This window comes from Epinephelus fuscoguttatus, linkage group LG16 (assembly GCF_011397635.1).
Source record: "Epinephelus fuscoguttatus linkage group LG16, E.fuscoguttatus.final_Chr_v1".
NCBI classification, from domain to species: domain Eukaryota; kingdom Metazoa; phylum Chordata; class Actinopteri; order Perciformes; family Serranidae; genus Epinephelus; species Epinephelus fuscoguttatus.
In genome coordinates, this window is record NC_064767.1 from 21210342 (window position 1) to 21229838 (window position 19497).

The 19497-nt window shown below is 43.2% G+C and overlaps 1 protein-coding gene across 1 annotated transcript; it reads right to left on the reverse strand.

The window, feature by feature from the left end:
• Positions 1-1205: 1205 nt before the first annotated feature.
• On the reverse strand, positions 1206-16346 carry sfrp5 (secreted frizzled-related protein 5). Its single transcript, XM_049599911.1, has 3 exons — positions 15361-16346; positions 7671-7748; positions 1206-2865 (listed from the first exon to the last, which is right to left on the reverse strand). Exons 1-3 carry the CDS (start codon positions 15917-15919, stop codon positions 2537-2539), a joined length of 966 nt encoding a protein of 321 aa, XP_049455868.1. The 5' UTR covers positions 15920-16346; the 3' UTR covers positions 1206-2536.
• Between the last annotated feature and the right edge of the window lie 3151 nt (positions 16347-19497).

The window sequence follows — 19497 nt, forward strand, 5'->3', positions numbered from 1 at the left end:
CACTTCACATTCGGTCTGAACACACCTTAAGCAGCATGTAATGTACTGTATGAGAGCTGATTCAACTGTATGAGAGCTGATCAAGGCAGCCCTGTCCAACACTGTTCTCTTCCCATTGTCCCTCTCCCCTCCCGTTTCTGTCATTCCACGGTCTAGAAACAGTGTGTGCACTATCTCCACAATCAGCTGGAAATAGCTCATCACTTTACTGGCATTCACTCTTGGAGCAGCCTCCAAAAGGTCCCCACATTTCGGGAAATATGGGCGTAAGACAATAAGCATTGTGCAGTGTCACAATTAATCCATCTTGTATTTTGGAGAACAGAGATGCCAGATTTTTTTTTATCGTTTAATCGTTCAGTAAATTAGTTGTGTGTGCGTCTTGAGTGATTAAATTCTGGGTGGTTCTGATAAAGTTGGTCTGTTACATTGCAGCCTGCTGTCTGTCTGCGTCACCCCTTTACTCTTTAACATTAAATGCTGGAGCTTTTGTAGCCCAGACTTTGTGTAAAGCTGTGCCCAGTGTGGATCTGGAAGATTTTGGCATGGCAGAGAGCGTAACTGAGGTTTCACCTCTTTTTTTTCCCCTTTTGAAAGGAGAAATGAAGGTGCATGTAAGGCCGTGTGCACTTTTACAATCCCAAAACTGGAACTCAGATGAGAACAGTAAATCAGATTGTCTAAAATTGTATTTATTGTTCGGCACATCAGTGTAAAATTATAAAACAAGAATTGTTTTTTGTAATTTTCTAAGTCTGGATGTTGGATTGATAAATGGAAAGGAAAAAAAATCATTTTCTATCCATACCATGGCTTGACTGCATCTGATTGGCCGGTGGAAACAAATTAATCTGTCGAATGTGAAAATGCAGAACATTTTCTGTCACTTTTCTATTTTTTTAAATGGAAAATTAAACTTAAACACTACATGCAGAGGACGCTTCCCTTTTGATATTGAGAACATGTGCATTTGGCCCCCAGTAGACACATGAAAGTCGTAGAGAACTTTTTTTTGATAAATAAAGACTTATAGACCATACAGTAATGCAAAAAGGACAATTTGGTGCATTAAAGTTCACTAGAATGCAGGAAATTAAGTGATGCTCAGTTTTCTTCCTGTTTCATATGTGTCACGCTGTGATAAAGTCAGAAAAAGATGAGTGTGGTGCAGTTTGTGTAAAGAAACAGCACATTTCAAAGAAATATTCCTTATAAAAATTTCAAATATATTTTATTCATTTACTTTTTTGTAAAACAAAGATGTATTTCAGTAACAGAACTACTTACAGGTTAACTGATTAGAAAATATTGTCAAAGTTAAATTTTCATCCTTTATTGCTACGGCAACAGTGAACTCAGGTGCTATGTCTGTATGTATGATTCCTGCTTTCATACAATAGAAGCTTAACTGAAGCAAATTCAAAAAATTTAAGTACAAAAAGTAGAAACATTTGAAGAGTGATAGTGAAAAACAGCGAGTGCCAGAGACTTATCAACCCAACATTGTTGGTTCTGTCCGGAGTCTCTTTTTCTCTCTCTCTTTCTTTCTCTTTTATTTTCCGCTTGTTTTCAGGAAGATGTCTCCTCTGCCTCAACCTCCTTCTCTCTCTCTCCAATTGAAAAAGCAAAAAAATATTCAAGTTTCCCTCTTTCAGGCCACAAAAAACGGTGCTGTACAAAGTCAGTGGAAGCATCATCCAGTCCGCCAGTCTGTCTCGTTCCATCGGTCTTCTTTCCCAGCAGGGATAAAAGAAAAAAGCCCAATTTTCTAATCATCTAGTATTGGTCTGAATTACCTACTTTTTACATTATTAAAACATACAGTTAAGTGGATCATCTACAATTCTCTCCTTTGATGTTGTTCCTGGGAGCTCTGTGCCAATGTGTGCACTGGCCCATTGCACAGCCCACATGTACTGTAGCGTGTCATTTCTCTCAGCTCTTTTTACACTGAAACAAACCCTGCCTTCCAACTCAGCTCCCTTTCCATTCTGTCGGTCTGTAATAACTACATTATCAAGCATGTTTTCCCTCCGATAGTCGCCTCAAATCTTTAGGTTCCCATTTCTTAATGCCACTGTCTTGATAAAGTTGCTGTAAGATACCATACAAGTGATTTGTTCTACTATATCAGAAGAGGAAAGTAGAATTGTTAAGAAAGATTCTATTAAATCGCAGGGGGTCAATCAAAATGTCTGTTTCGCTTTGGGGAATAAAATGATATCACCCAAATTGTTATAAAATCTGTGGTTGCGTTGGGGCTTTTATTTTTAGGAGGGAGCTGCAGAGCGTGCAGCTTTTCCTCTCTCCAACATTAACATGTCTGGTTCATCTGAGCGGATCATGACGACCCCCTTGACAACCTGATTCATGTTAAAGCTGAGAAAATAAGAGCTTGGCTGCCCTGTGTCCTCTTGTCGGGCTACATAGATTTTGCAGGGATCTGGGGTTCAGGGATGCAGAATTAGGATCTATGTGGAACAGGGTGGAATGTGGGGAGTGATGGTGGATTGTGCGAACAGTGCAGCGAGCCGCGTCACTGGAAGACGGTGTGGTAGGTGGGGCACTGATGGGACTTCATGTACTTGATGGCGAATTTGAGCTCCTTGCTCTTCTTGTCCCATTTGTGAATGGACATGAGCAGCAGCTGCTGGTCCACTTTGCGGCCCATGATGAGGAAGTTGGAGCCCAGGCTGTCGAGCTGGGAGCACGGGCAGTTGGCGCCATTCTTGATGTACAGGGTCAGCTTCTTCAGGTCCTTCTTCCTCAGCACACCCTGCTTCAACACTTTCTTCTTCTTTTGAGCTGCGATCAGCTTCCGGTCACCCTTCTCCTTCTTCACCTCCTTGATTTTCATCTTGAGGGCTGAGGGAGAAGAAAGGGAGAGACATTTTAACTCGACTTTTATTCAGATATTTACACCCAGAAGCTGTTAATGTGTCACTCTGATTCCCCTGTTCCTTTCCACTTTGAGCAGCTGACATTTCTTCCTCCTGCAGACCAGCGTTGCACTCTGTTGCCAGAGAAGCAGCTATTTTACACCTCTCCTGAGTATCATCATTTAAACTCTCCTGCAGCGTATAAAAACTGCATCCTGTGTGTATGTTTGTGTTTCTGAGTTGGGGGAAAACCCATAAATGAAAAGGAGGATGTTTTTGGAGTTACAACCTCTTTTGAAGCAAGTTCAAGTCAAGCCTGTGAGTCCAAGTCGCAAGTCGTTAGAGGCAAATTGTCAAGTCAAGATGCAAGTATTTCACATCTATGAACGCTGGCCATTACATGACACGGCAATTTGTCTTTTACAGCTGTATAAACCTTGTTTTTTACATTACTGAGGCCAAGTTCTTTCAGTGTGTAGGTCTAATAATTAAAATGTGCAAGGCCTGTCTAGTGCATATGGGATTTACCGTGTCAAATCTTGGGACTTGTATGTTTTTGCTTTCAAGTCTCAAGTTAAATCAAGCTTTTAGGGAGTGATACAGTAGAAAGAAAATAGTTCCTACATAAAACTGCTCACAACGAGGTCTGTGGATTATCTTGTGTAACCTGGCCATGTTTTCTGGAAAGAGACATTGAGTTAAAATGTACTTTTTGGCACTTAAGCAGCACAAGCCGAGTGCCATCTAGTTCCATTACATTCAAGAGAAGGCAGACATCTTTATGGCCGATATCTCCAACACTCACCAGCTCACACCAAAACAATCTTGACTGATTTATAGCACCAGAGGTAAGAGTAAAAATATGATTTTTTGACTCTGGGGTGAACTGCTCTTTAAATCTGAAGTCTAAACCTCTGGTTATAATATCAGCGATGTTTCAACATGGGATCTTTATTGAATCACTTTAGTATCATCCTTTGTTGGTCCATACCGGCTTGTCTCATTCTTTATGTATATAATTTTCTATGTAACAATCATTTTGTAGTCAGGTGTGACCTGTTTTTACATTTCCTGCTCCTCCTGTGAGATTCTGCGCTTACTTTGTGCTTCCAGTCCTGTATTTTAACAACAAAAAATACAGAACAGATCACCTCTGTACACTGGTTTTAGTATATGTGGAGTTAGGTTACCGTTTGGTTCATCAAATTAATGAAGTACTGACTTGTATCTCCCATCGGGCCGCGTGTTTATAAGTTTAACATGTGAGAGATTAAAATTGAACTGCCAAGCATTTGAGAGAGGAATTCTCTGGGTGAACGTTTTGACAGGTGAAATTAATCATGGGCCGGGCAAAAGTGCAGGGTCGGTATGAAGCATCGCTATGTACCCAAGCCTTGCTGGAAGGTCGCCATTTCGCTTCTCGCCTGCATAAACATCCCTCAGTACACTCTGATACGTACACAGTACATGCGAAGCGATAGCATGTTCAAGAAGGAATGTGTGTGTTGAGGTGCCTCTTCATCCGCATCCTGATTCACATCCAGCTCCTTCACTGAGGGCGTGTGTTTGAGTGCTGCGTTTGCATGCCTGAGCGAGCGTGTGTGTTCTTGTGAATGAATGCATTCATGTGTATGTGTGTGTTCAGTTAAGATAGGAAGGATAAAATAATTTCCCTCCCTGATTCACTTTGAATGCCCACTCATATACAGTCAGAAGTGATGCACTGGGGCCCGCTGTGCAGCCTGGGCTGTATCTTTGTGACAAGCTGTGCCCACGTCTTTATACAAACTCACTTTCTTTAAAGTGAGCAGAGGGGGCGTCGTGGTAGGAAGAGAAGGAGAGAGAAGTGTGCTGTCATTTTGAGGAGAAGCAGGTTTTCTTTAAGCTAAAGCAAGCAACCTCCCCTTCCAACCAGGTGTAGGCTTCATGTTCCTGCCAGACTTGCTTCCCTCCCCCTTTCTTTTCTACCCTTGTCATTTGTGCGAGGCTGCAGGATGGTACAGCAAGGAATGTGGAGGGATCAGACATCAAAAGTAGACTGTAATAAAACACGGGGTACAAAACTCTCAGGGGGCGAAGTGTCCGAAGATGAATAGGTAACAACATTCACAAAGCATGAGATCAAGCTGTCATGGCCCTATAGAATAACAATGTAGAGTCATTCCTGCCTTGATCTCCAGATCCATATGTCAAGGTTATCTTGACTTCTCTACTCATCCTCATCCAGTCCCATACATTAATAGCCAATAAAATGTCTGTCTTTGGCTCACTGTCTGCTTTCACGTGTAACCATGTTTCATTCTAATGAGCAGAAAGAATCTGATCCCCGAAAAAACACCCTCACGCTGGATGATTGAGATATGTAATCCTGAAATTAATCAGACAAATAAATTTCTGCGGCCCGGTGGAGTCATGATTAATTACGGGGATGAGCCGACGTTTTGGCTGTAGCTCAGAGTGTGAGCGATGTGCGCGGAGATGTATTTTGTTGTTGTTGTTGGATGTGATGTGTTGGCCGTTTATTAATTTATGATTTATAACAGGTCATGTTCTGTGTATTCAGGACATTTCGTAGGTGCGGGGGATTGCCAGAAGATAGTTTGCGAAACTTTTAAAGTGCAGACATTTCCTCTGTGGGACACTAGAGCATAGAAATATCGTTTTCAGCACCAGTTTTGCCACATTTTGTTTTCAGTTACACTGTTCTCTCTAAGCTGTTCAGAAACATGAGCCATGTTCTTCATGAGTCTCCCAAGGTTATGGGTTTGTCACCATTTCTAGTTCAGTGCTCAGAATCTTATGACCAGAGAAAATAGAGAGCAGTATATCATTAACTCTAAAGACCAGGGCAATAGTCCATGCATGCAGAAATTCAGCTGCTGTGGAGTATGATGGGCCAAAGCCTCGATGAGCAGAAATAATGGAATAATTATGTTCTGGCTTTCTGTGCAGGTCATTACTGTGGTGAAAGTGAAATGCCGGAAAGCAGAAAGTTTAGAAAATGGTGTTGAATGGACACTGGGGACTGGAAGCTGTTACATTAATTTACCAAATGATAGGAAGAAAGGGGTTATGTTAGCAGAGGGAATAGTGCAAAATTAATGTGCACTTTGCTTGTTCCTGTCGGTGCTCATTTTGACCATTTTCTACAGAAACCCACAAACATATGTTTTATCAGACGAGACTGAAACATATATGTAATGAAAAAAAAACCCCATAAAGCCCAACTCTTATTTTTATGACCAACAAAAAGTACTTTTAACTGTTGTGTCAGTGTAATTTTTTGGCTTTTGTAAATGCAGAGGTTTTTACATTTCTTTGATTTTTTTTATTCCCTTCATTTCATTATTAACTTGTGAAACAGGCTTGTAACTCCAAATTAAGCCTGTGGCGACACATTATGTTTGCACAGTTGTACTCATGATTTAATAACTATGAAACCATGAATTGTGTGCACATTCGTCAGGCTGCAGATTCTTCACAAAGGGGGGGCTGCTCAGCCTCGCCTGTAGCTAACCTGTACCACATATAGGAAAGAAGCAGCAGGTTTAGCAGTCAATGTCGACAATTACAGGCTAGTTCGAGATGAGCCAGGCCCGTGCAGAACTGATAACTGCTGATTGCAGCACAATGCATGCCAGTCAGATTTTTGTCCATTTTGATCCTGACTTGCTCTGAAGTCATGTACACATGGACAGCAATAATGTTGCAAGATCAAGGTGGTTGCACTTTTTAGATAAAGGTGCTGCATTTGCTCTCCACTGACTATGAGGCCCGGAGCATGATGGGAGATACTTGGCTGTTGCCTGGAAAAAGAGCTGGTTGGTTCTTAGTTTCGACTATAAACACCACGTTTTGTAGAATATCCTAATGTTCTGTGTAATTTTAATATTTCATGGTTGATCAGTCGAGCCTACACTTTTTCCTTTAGTAGCCAAAACTGAGAGTTAATGCTGGGCCATGGGCCAAAAGCAAACACCTATTGTATTGTATTGTATTGTTAAGATGCAACATTTCCCTTAATTAAAAAACCTTTTGTCAATTTGCCAATATCTCTGCGTCTCATGCCAACCTGACTTTCTATGCAAAGTGTCCTTGTGCTCACCTTATGAGAGATAATTTATGATAACTGGGAATTCTACATATTTAAAGAGCATTTTGACCTCACAAATAAACAAACATTTGTATTTGGATTACCAGCAATTTATAATTTCCTGAAATTAATCTTAAAAAAAAAATGTCTAGAAACCTCTCGCAGGCAAAATCAAACCTCATGGTGGGTCACCTCCTGCCCGCGGGCCCCACTTTGGGCAGCTCTGTGCTACATTGTATGCTATTAATCTCATGTTGTGTAATGGAGGTTTGATCTATCAACAAATATCTTGTGTGGGTGATAATGGCAATAACACATCATCTGCGAACTACAGGTGGATTTACAGGATGTGAATATTTCTGTGAGTTCATGTATGTTCTTTGAAGGTTTCTGGAAATACAGCATCTTTGCTGGAAACTGTCCAACTTCGCTTAAGTTTCACCACCCCCTGCTGCTGCCGCCTGATCTCGTCTTCTTTCCAGGCAAGGTGCAATTTATCTTGAATGAACCAAATAGCTGCTGCAGTTTTAACCTTTGTGCCACCTGCAGGCAATGAGTGCTACAGCTGTAGGTTTTTTTTTTTTGTGTGCTTCGGGCCCCACAAAGACAGATTGGCCCTGCTGTGTATTAAGCTGCTCCCCTGTACTGTACTGTATATGTGTTTATGTAGCTCTCACTCTTTACTTGCTGGTACTTACCAAAGTCACTGGCACAGTAATGCTCCATGATGTTGTCTGCTTTCAGTTCGTTGTCACACGGAGGGCACACCTTCGACACTGAGGGGACAGAAAAATAATTTGTCATTAGCAACAACACTGAATCACATTTCATATGGTTCTATTAAGGCCAGATTAGCTAATATCTAACTGCTGAGTTGAGGTCATTGTTAGTCAAATGTGGTCAGCAAAACCAAAGCCGTGTCGGTATGAAATCGTTAAGCCCTGAGCACTTTCGAGGCACTTATTTGCAGCCCCCCTCCTCTTGTCAGAGGCTATTTGCTGCGGGGCGAATACACAGTCCAGCAAGCTGACTGATGTTTGCCCTGCAATTACACCGGACAAAATGTTTTTATTCTGGCCCTTGTATATTTTGTTGGTGCAGGCGTGGTCTTGGCTGTGCAGAAAGGTAAACGCTGCAGCAGGAGCAGCTGAACATGGTGAAAAGTGATTCAGTACACAGACACAGCCGGCACTTAGGCCACACAGCAACCACACATTGTGAAACAGCGAGGGGAAACCGAAGCAACAAGCTGGGTTTATTTTTAACACAGAATTTATGGTCATGCCTGCTTTGCTCAAAAGCATGTTTAGCCTTGGTAAGTTATGATTTGAGACTTTGTGATTGTTGTTTTTGTGCACATGAGAGAGAAGTACAGGCCCTACATGAAGCCTTTTATTTTGTTTACTGGAAACTGTTGCTTGTTTCTACAGCAGAATAACTGACAAAATACGCCTGGAAACATGATTAATGATCATGGCATTTGACTTAATTACATATTCTCTTCTCACCCATGTTACGTACAAAACTTGCTTTCAAAGCCATCTTCCTTCTCAAACACACACTCCATAGTGCCTTGCAATTTTCTCCACAGGCTCTTCAATATAAAACTTTACTACAACAATTACTATGTAAACCCCATGTAATCCCAGAAGGACCGGTTGTAGCTACACACATCTAATATCACTCTACTCATCCACAAAACAGAGCCTTGGGCTAAGCAAGAGAACAAGGTATAATATTAGAAACGGTCAGGGCGAGAAGGATGTGGTATAGAAGTCTTCCCCACACCACATATATACACCTACAGGGCAGAGAAATATCATGAGCAGCCTTTTTTGGGACGTCTGCTTATAGGGGAGCTAATTTTTTCTGTCATTCACACACCACAATATCCAAAATATGTTCAGACCTCTCTGTTTTCCTGTGTGTCTCACACTTCCAAACACACACAGGATTATCCTAGGCCAGTCCAACACAGGCCCCTAGGTGAAAAGTCAGGGTTCAGAGGTTATCACCCCAGCCCAAACCTCAGCGTCTGGGCAGATAATGAGAGAGGTCAAAGTTTAGCATGCTTCACTGCTCGGGTCGTGGGGAGGTGAACCCCCTAACCACCAGTGAGTGTATGTATGTGTGTATGCGCTCGTATTGGTGCGTCGGAGGGAGCTGAACCATGTTCTTGTGGAGTAACTGCCAGTTTTTTTTCCTTCGAGAGTTCCCATGCATTCACAGGCAGGAGACCTGCGAGGCCTACAGGGTCAGGCCTCTTAATTGTCTGGTGCTGACATGAAGGCTGGGACAAGAGCACGGAAACAGACACACACACACACACACACACATGCAGATAAAGAGATGCCAGAACTCTGGATTTGCCTGTTTTGAATGATTCCCTTGAAGCTGTTACGTCTTATTCAGACTCCACGGCAATTCATTCTGGTTTCACAGGGGTGGTATGTTGGCAGGAGGCCCAGTTGCGTCGATGCCAGAGCATGTGTCAGGAGAAAGCAGCCCCTCCATGAAACTTAGTTGAGCTTGGACCGAAAACCACTGTTTGGATGCCGCTGAGAAATCAATTAAGTCACAACTGCCCTCATCGCGGTCTCCGTTGGGGGAATCACCGTCAAGTTCTGGTGGGAATCACTGCTGCATGGCTCGCTGTGTTTTATTATTTTTTTTCCTGGACACGTTTCTACTCAGCAAATATTTTGACATTAGGTCATTCATATATTTTGCCATCATCTCAAAGCAGTTTAGGAATTTTTTACCACGCCATGTGATTGAATTGTGAAAATTATGTTCTTGCTTTGGTTGACTTTGGACTTGACCGCCTCCTGCATGCTGCTTTTCGTCATCTGCATGTCGCTGGGTTATAGACCTAATCCCAGAAACTTGAATGTTTCCATTCACAGTGACGAATGGTACAATATTGTCTCTCAGAGCCGTTGTTCTAGAGGACGAGGAGGTTGGGAGTTGATAATTGAGGGTAAGAGGAAAGGGATGATGGGAGTAGGTTGAGTAGGGAGGTGGTCTGCTGGAAAGCCCTGCTGTTAATCTTCAAACAGCAAGCCAGAGTGGAAATGACGTACGGCATGAGTCCAGTAATTTAACTGCACAACTTGAGTTAGTCATAGCTCTGAGGTTAATATCACTTTCTCCACTTAAGTCTCCCTCCCCTGCTGTGTCTTTTGTCTCTTGTCCCCCGCTTGACTTTTCTCCTCTCTTTCAAATAAACTGGTTTTAAGTATTTTTAACAAATTAGAGAGGCTGATTAAAAGCAACGAAATGCAACAAAGTCCACTCGATATTGTGCTAACTTGTGTTTTAGAATAAGGAGTGACCCTCTCAAATGGCTGTATTCAGCCCAGTGTGTCTGTGGTTGTTGTAAGCACCATTTATCAGTAATAAGTTAATTCTATTGTTAGATGTTATTACTTGCTACAATACAGAGATAAAAATATTTCAGTCTAATATTGCAGAGGTTGGTAAATATGTGAGTTTATTCTGCGAGTCTTAATTGTGGTCCTGTGTGGCTACCGTACATGTGAGACAAATGAACAGGAAGTGAAGCTTTAACTCTGAAATGTTCAGTTTGAGTAAATAAACATGGATGGCGGGGCAACAAGGTTTTTTTTTACCATTCATTCATTGGCTTTGCTACCCAGCCGACTCTACATGTCCTGTCGTCATTAAGATGTGGTTATTTAAAGAAGTGAATTGAGACTAAAGATAGCCACCACAGTTGCCATAGTGACGACAGCTGTTGAAAACTGTAAGAGAATACATAGTTGTCCTTATGAATGCCTTTTTGTTTAGTTTTTGTTTCAATGTCAAAATTTACTGGGCAGAGATTGAACTTACGTCTGGAGAAGAGCTGCTCAGGAGATGGCAGCAACAGAAAGTTTGCTGATTGGAAGTTGGGACAGTCTGGAATCAGACCCCCAGCACAAAAAGGATTAAATGCAGGTATTGTTTGATGGGAGATGTTTTGATACTACTTGTTACTGGGCTATTTTGGTCGATACCTGTCAGATATCGAATACCGATACCCAGCTCTATAAAGAAGTGTTGTTGTGCAACTGGGTCTAAGATATGTGTCCACTGTGACCTTTGAAAACACAACAACACCATGATGATATAAACATCATCATTTTCTTGGAATGCAGTGCAGTAGGAAATTGTTGTGGGCATTTTTTTAAAATTTGTAGTTTCAACACCGTAAATTCTGGTCATCACTGAGTGACGAAAAGGGAAAAAATGTCTTGTGAAATCACAAAAAATATTTAAAGACTCCATTTGTCATTACATAACATCCAAGAAGCCTTCTCATTCACTTCAAACATTCTGCTGGAAACAAACACTCTGAATTTATGTTCCCTTGAAATCGATTTGTACAGTTTGGGGAAATCACAGTTACAGTGCGTGCAAAGTTACATGCCTCTGCTTACTTTTTCTCTGTCCTTCTCCCCCGCACACACACACACACACACACACACACACACACCATCTTCACACAAAAGATAACCACATCTAACAATATCGTCACCCGATCTCCTGCTGTGTCTTGTGCCTTGTACCCTGCAGCCTGAGCATCACAGGGACATTAATGGGAAGAACTTTCCATTTAAAGTATGCACGGGTCACTATCTCATGCCTCATTTGGGCCCTTTAAGTTACGAGCAGCAACACTTACGACATAAAACGGTACTGTGTCGGGGATGAAATGCAGCGTGTGATTTATGTTGGAGGGTCTAACATCTGTTTAAATGCGGCATGCAGACGGACAGAGGAGGACTTAAATATGGCCCACAGGCAGCCCCCGGGGCCCCTAAAACACAGCACGCTCCTTGCATCTGTAGGAATCCTATACAGAAGAGAAAATACATTCTCAAAGGGCCGAGGCAGTCTTCCATGCACAGAGCATTGGATCACATTTTCCCTTTCATATAGCAGCCAGGGCCACATGAGTAGTGCCCATTGTGCTGCTGGGGACCTGACAGTGCTGCCTGTCTCCTTTAGCACGGTTGTAACTTACACTCGCCGCATCAATGAGTACAGCGAGGACAGACAATATCTTTCACACCATGCAATTTCATCGACTTTCACTGCACAACGTGGATATTGTCTTGAGGAGCATTTTCTGTGGAAACATGCAATCTGAGTTACAGACTTTGCCCCCATACACCAACACAGACGGTGCAGAATCCTACTTTCACCTATCACACCTGCTGATTTGCTGATGCTGACAGCAGCTAAAGGTAGCATCACTAAATAAGGTGGAGTTGATGGGTGGCATTAACTGTGCTCTGCCCGACAGACTCAGCTCAGCCGGCCTTTTTTGCTCCCTCGATGCCTGGGCCCTCTTTTGTCAGCAGTCTGCTTGTCTTCCCTGGCATAATATCTACAGACTTGAGTTTCACATAATCACACCCCATGGGCCCCTGTTACACACACACACACACACACACACACACACACACACACACACACACACACACACACACACATAGGGAAAAAAAAAAATCATCCACACACACAACCTGAGCTCAGGTGATGGTGGTGGTGTTCCTCTCAGTTTTGGCTATGACAGAGAGGTGGAAAGTGAATCTGACTCTGTACTGTTAGTTTCCACAGGAGCCCTCGAACCATGCTATATCATGTAATTGCAGAATAGCTCAGATAGCATCGGGGCCTCCCGGACAGGGAGAACAGCACTTAATACCTGCGATTGATCCAACTCCCCGAGATTCACCTGGAATACCACCAGAGTCCTCATATGATCCTGTGTGAAGAGAAGCACCCATGTCCTTTGACACAGAGAAACTCACTTCTGACAGATGAAATTCCTTTGTATTATTGCTGGCTGTTTTTGTGTGTGTGTGTGTGTGTGTGTGTCAGTGTATGTGTGTGTGTCTGTGTGTCTGTGTCTTAGAGCCAAAAGCTTGTCCTCAGGATGGCCTCATCGGCACATCTGAGAATCTCTGGATCTTAACAAAATGTCAGTGACTGAGCCTTCAGGCTAGAAGTGATATGGGTTCACTCTCAGTTTCAAACACAGACACACACACACTGACACACAAACACACACACAAACACAAACACACAGTCAAATGCAGTTGTTAAACTTAACCAAAATTCAATTTTTGAGTTATTCTTTAAAAATTTAATTCAACATATTAAGTCTTTTTTCCTTTCTGCATAAAACTGTTTAACAGCAAAGGCCTCCTCTGCATATTTACACTAATCTCGCACTACTCTCTGTAATCTATCCGCCTCCGATCATGATTTGATTAGATAGGATCAACAAACAGTTGCCTGTTTGAGGAGGTGACAGATGAAGTTCAAGCCGCCTCCTTCTCAGGGAGCATGTAAAAGAATGAGTTATGGCTCTGCAAAGCCAAAGTGTCACATAGTTGATTCCTGTCCTACAAAAACAGAACAGCCATTTTCCCTTGATGGAATAAAGTCAGCACTGCGTGAATTCACCAGAGAATCTTGAAACGATCTTTTTTTTATCAGATAGCGAGATATTAGTATGCTGTGAACATTATTGATTAAAAGCAAAGATATGTCACACAACTTGTTATGACTGATATGACTGAAATCATACTTTGGCTTTCATTTTTAGATCACATCAAAGGACAGCTCAAGTTAAGGAAAACACATTTACTATGTGTATCAAATGAAATATTAACACACAGAAACATTTCAACCCAAGCAGATAAGAGATGGCGATAAAGGGTTAAAGGCAGGAAGTGGAATAATGGGAATAATAAACCGTTTTTCTTGGAGTCCTTATTGAAAGCAGAGAGCCAGACACTTTTTGTGCTGCAAGAAGCAGCTTTTCTCCTATTCTACACTCCGTCTGCCTCCCCTAACTCTCCCGCTTCCCTCTCCTTTCACTCCTCTCCATTCGGCTCTCTCAGGGACAATCAGACTCTCGCCATTCCCATTCTCTGCCTGCCTCTCTTGTCCTGTCATGTCGACTAATTAGTGGGAGCTCGGTAATTGGCCTTCTAGCTAATTGGCCTGCTGGCTGCCAGACCCAACAAAGGCCTAGCAGGCTGGGACACAGTGGGGACAGTCCCCCCCTCCACTGTCTAAAGACCCTCATCGACTCCCTCTCTCCCCCTCTCAGCCCCGACTGCTTTTGTGAAGAGGCTGCTTTAGTAGTCGCGCTGCATAGCTGCATACACACACACGTACACACCTTTTTCTCTCTATTTAGGTCCCACTCAGCCTCTCACAGCTCACTACTGGCCCATCTGTCTGCTCTCTTACTCGTTGCCTGTGAAAAATTATTTTATATTTTCCTTTTTTTTTTTTTTGTGAATCAGCTCTCTCAGAAACCCCAGTGTGGTAACTTCAGTTCATATGTCATCCATCTTGGGTTTATTTGTTCATTTATTGACACTCTGCAGAGCAGCTTGTGAGCTGCATGCATGACAGCTTTCAAATATTCTCCATTCACTCACTTGTTAGATTGATTGATTAGCTGTTGATGGAGGTCTGCTGATTAAGGTGTGTGTGTATGCATGTGTGTGTATGTGTGTCACTTTTTCAGTTAAGATGTCTTAAACATCACAGTCCATTAATCTTAACTCGGCGAGCAATCTAGCTGTTGGAGTCTCTCAGTCTCCTGTCTCTGTCCCTCCCTGAGGCGTGTGTATGTAGATGGCAGGGAGCCGTCCTGAGCTGTCCACTTGCTCCCCCCCGGTAGCTTCCTCCTGCTCCTGCCTCTCTTGCCTCGCCGGCTCTGGATCGTCTCTCACTTAAACTTTCATCTGTCATCATTGCAGTGCGGTGGTGAAACCATATGAGCCTCACAGCCGTGGGCTCTGACTGTGTCTGACTCTGCGGGTTCTTGAACACTCATCTGTCTTAGTAATGGTGTTAGTGGGAGTCCTGAAGACAGACTGTTTCTATAATGTTTTATTTTGCATTTGTGTCTGCACAACACAAGTCAACTTTTTTTGTGACAGTGATTTCATTTTTTTGACCCATTTAAAATACTTTCATATGAGTATTTATGTTGTTTACTAAAACACATGTGTCATACGTCATTATTAAAAACTGATTTCTAGAATATAGACCATGTTTTGGACACAATATTAACAAGCTACAGCATGCTTTCTATGATGGAAAAATTAAAACATTTTTTAAAGTTGTATTTATTGATTTCTTCAACTTGATCGATTGTAATGTGGTTGCTGAGCTTGTCACATGACGTTTTTGCACAATATCCAGCTGACATTGATTCAAAATTTTGACCAGTGACTTCTTTACACTAAAATGTAAGTTACTTACACTTCTGTGGTCTTTTACATACGTGTGAGTAGATGATTTTGTTTGTGCTTGCATGAGGGTGTGTGTATGTGCACATAGCTGCCCTACCTGGTGGCTGGGTCGCATGGTTCCCAGTGAACTGCATGGGGATGCAGAGGTCGTTATCAATGGGAAACTTATCACAGGTCAGCATCTCAGGCCAGGGAAAGCCGTAGGTCTCCATCACCGGAGCACAGCTGTCCCTCACGGCCTCACACAGCGAGCGGCAGGGATAGATGGGCCTGTCCAGACACACCGGTGCAAACAGCGAGCACAGGAAGACCTGGGTGTCAGCGTGGCACCTTTTGGCCAGGAGGGGCACCCAGCTGCCCGCCTGCTGCTTGACCTCTGGCATGGTCTCGTGGTCCAGGAGGTTGGGCAGCCTCATCTTCTTGTAGCCCACATTGTGGCACAGGCGCAGGTCAGCTGGTATGTCCACACACTGGGGCTGCTTGGTGTAGAAGCGGCCATTGTGGAAGTTGTCCGACTGCCAGCTGTAGTAGTCGTACTCATCTGCGGCTGAGACGGTAAGGAGGAGGAGGAGGAGGGAGAAGAGCGACAGGCCCAGTGCCAAGCTGAAGGAGCCCTGGGTTAATGCCCACCTGGGGCTCTTTTGTCCGTGTGCCATGCCTCTCTGAGCCCGAACCAACAATTCAAGAAGGTTGTATCCAAAGTCTCCAAAGTGACTCAGTGAAGACAAAACGCAGCGAGAAGAGAGGAACAAGTGGGGCAGGCGTACAAGCTGTAATCCCTTTTTTTGTCCTGAGTATGGACGCCGTGCATTGAAAACAAAGTGTTTAATTCCCTTCTTCCCTGGAGAGTCAGCCCTCTAAGCCTCCCTGAAACACCTCCCTGTGTGTGTGTGTATGTGTGCCTCAGGTAGTGAAGTGGGGAGGCAGCAGTCAAGGAAGAGGGAGCACACAAGTAGGACTGCTTATTTCCTAACTTTCCCTGTTCACAGTTTCTCACTCTCCTTCCCTCTCCCTCTCTTAGAACTGTCTCCGGCCCTCCCCTGCTCTCTGTCTATTAGTCTGTAGCTGTAATGAGAAGTACCTTAGGTTTTAAGAGGCAGTGGTAGCTGCTCTCTGAGGCTGCCTGCCCCCCTAGCAGGCTCCCAGACCACTCACCTTCCTACTGGCCTCCCCTGCACTCACTCACGACAGCCTCGGCCAATCGCAACCCTGGGGGAGGCTCCCACTGGTCTTCAGGACACTCCTCCTCCTACCCCTTGTCCTGGACAAAAACCCCTCCTCTACAACAAGTTAACGAGAGAGAGGGAGAGAGCAAACTGTGGCAAGTTTTTTTTATACTCATCTCTCTAATATGCACAAGATTCTTTGGTCAAAAACACCCACAAACACTCATAGCAGACATTGTCACCCTCTTACTCACACTGTTTTTCTCATGCATTTATAAAGTTTCTAACCCTCTTTCATTTACTCATCACTCAACAAGCTCCCTGCACAATGCTCCGCACATAAATAATGTCTGCTTGCCATTCAAGCCAACTCACTTCATTAGCTCAAAACAGTCTGGTGTAACGAGCTTCTGCTGGCATCAGCAGTGAGAAAACTTTCTCACACATGCTCGAGCACAAATGTAAATGCAAAAAAACATCCAGGAGAAGAAAGTGAATGAAGTGGGGGGGAAAGTGCTGCAGTGAGGTTGGTGAGTGTGGGCTGTGCAGCTACAGGTGGCTAGGTGGTTTACCCGCGCTATGGGAGTTATGCTAATGTGTATGTTGGCTGTGAATAGAGGCACGCTGCCCCTCTGTCTCTTTCTATCAGTGCCACTGACACGGTGAAGGCCTTCGCCTTGGCAGCAAATTCACAAGAAGGGTCGCATTCAGATTCAAAGGGCTGTAGCCGTGTGAGCAGGATGTGGGACCGCCGGCTCGCATGGAGGGTGTTCTTGCATCTTGCATTTGATCTACGTCACGCATTAATGCTTTTCCTCATGCGAATGGGTTGCAAATGCAGGTTCATACAAATGATAGCGAAGACGTGTTTTTTTTTTTTTTTTTTTGGTTTTGTTTTTTTTTTACTGGTGCAAGCTGACATTTAATCATGTTACTGCAGGATTGTTAGGACAAAGTCTGGATACTGCTGACACTAAAATGAAGCAAAAGATGAGATTTTGGATTATTATTACTATCTGTATGTGGCAGAACAAACAAGGACACTAGGAAAGTGTGTGTGTGTGTGTGTGTGTGTGTGTGTGTGTGTGTGTGTGTGTGTGTGTGTGTGTGTTTTGCACACAGTCAGAGGTGTACTTGGATGAGAATCAGGGACAGTATTGTTCTTCGCCTGTAGCGTAGAAGATAAAATTCCAGAAACAGCAGTCAGTCCATAAAATTTAATTCAATAAGATGAAATAAAATAGATAAAAAAAAAATGTGGTTCAATATGAGACAACCAGGCACATCAATAAAACCCTCCATGTTATCCAAGCACCCATATAGTTTTACAGTACCTTGACCACACTTATTTCCAAAGCGGGGGAATTGTGAATAAGATTACTGCGCCATCTAATCATTTTTTGCAAACTTGAGAATGGAGTTGAACACGTTTCAACCTTATCTTCCCCAGCTATGGTTCAAATCCCTGTTGACTTATTGGTGTGTTGCAGACACTGCAGAGTGATTTTTCTGGGAATCGAAAAGCTGCCAGCAGAACAAACAAGCTCAATCTTCTGTTGGAGCAGTTCTCATACACTGCAACATGGAAAGATGAGATGGCGGCGAGCTTAAGTCACCCCTAAAATGTCGTCATCATGGCTAAAAGCATCGCTGAGTGGATATAAAGAGCTGTTTTGGTTTGATAAGTTTATAGCCAAGGCTAATTGACTACATTTCCTCACCACCTCTCTTCCATCACTCCGCTCCTGCTTTCATTCTCTGCTTTGTTATTCATGGATAGAAACTTCCCCGCTAACCTTTGCACCAAAGCTAATCAATATAACTCACAGCTAATAATCTGTGAACCTTAGTCTTTCATGAAGGGGTGGTGAGATTGTCCTGTGCACACCTCACTATCTCGGTGACGTGTTTTGTATACACGTTAGTTCAGTGGTGACCTATTTTAAGACTGCTAGCGTTTCCTCTTGATACGGGCACAGTGTACTGCCTTCAAGTCAGTAACAAAAGTGTCTTTCATGGTAATCAATCAACAATGGTTGTCTCCTCTTGTTCTCCTTCCCCTAACTGGCCCCTGTGGCCACCGGCCAATCAATTCCACTCTTCCGTTTCCAGCCCTGTGATTGGACGAGGGCTATAAGATTAGGTCCAGCCTGTATTGTTGGGCCTAAAGGTTTAGCATGGTTTGAAAAGAGTGTCTCAGCAATTGTATGAGTGAGAGTGTGTGTGTTTGGAGATGGTGGTGGTGGGTACGGGCAGTTGTGTGTGTGTGTGTGTGTCAGGGAGATTCTAAAGAGGAAAGGCTGGAGGGTGTGTGGGTGAGGTGGCCAGACGCCCAGATATGCCCTTCAAGCTGAGTTTGAATTCCAAACCACACAAGAAGATGGAGGAGATCATGTGAACGAGACACATCCGCATGTTGCACGTCTTTCTCAGACTGAACTCATACAAAAATGCAGAAAGTACAGAAAAATGTCCTCATTCCACTCGTGAACATATGACCCAAAGTCTGTTCTCAGCAGCGCCGCAATTTAATACTTCTATTTTACATAAGTCAGAGTAAATAAAAGGATAACAGCTTACTGAAATGTTTCTTAGATACAGTGTAGTACCGTTTCTTTTTAAAGAAATCCCTTAACATTTCAAAAAACCTCCTCACCACACACACACACACACACACACACACACACACACACACACACACACACACACACCTCCCAGCCTTGCAAAGCAACAATAGGGATTAGCTTGCAGAACTGTCAAAACATGTGTGAAACACAGAGACCAGTGTCTCCCACAAATACTTTTTCTCTCTTTTCCTCTTTATCTGCCTCTCACACACTCTCACACATACACCCTGAGACTGTAGCTGCAGTCTATGGTAGAGGCAGAACCACTGAAGCAGACACTGCAATAATGCCACAAGTGGAATTATTTGAAAAATTTAATTAGGCTGATCATTTTCCAAGCAACTGTTTTGTGATCTGTAAAGTGCAGTAAGTAAGACTGTTCATGTGCCTTCTCAGTTCACTGTGAAGATTTGATCTGTCATGGTGCTCTATTAGAGGATC

What these genes read in the sequence shown, in the direction of transcription:
- sfrp5 (XM_049599911.1), bottom strand. Translation starts at nt 15,919, where the DNA reads ATGGCACACGGACAAAAGAGCCCCAGGTGGGCATTAACCCAGGGCTCC. An exon ending in CCATGCGACCCAGCCACCAG is followed by an intron (nt 7,749 to 15,360) that starts GTAGGGCAGCTA and finishes CTGTCCCCTCAG; the next exon opens with TGTCGAAGGTGTGCCCTCCG. An exon ending in TTACTGTGCCAGTGACTTTG is followed by an intron (nt 2,866 to 7,670) that starts GTAAGTACCAGC and finishes CTTCTCCCTCAG; the next exon opens with CCCTCAAGATGAAAATCAAG.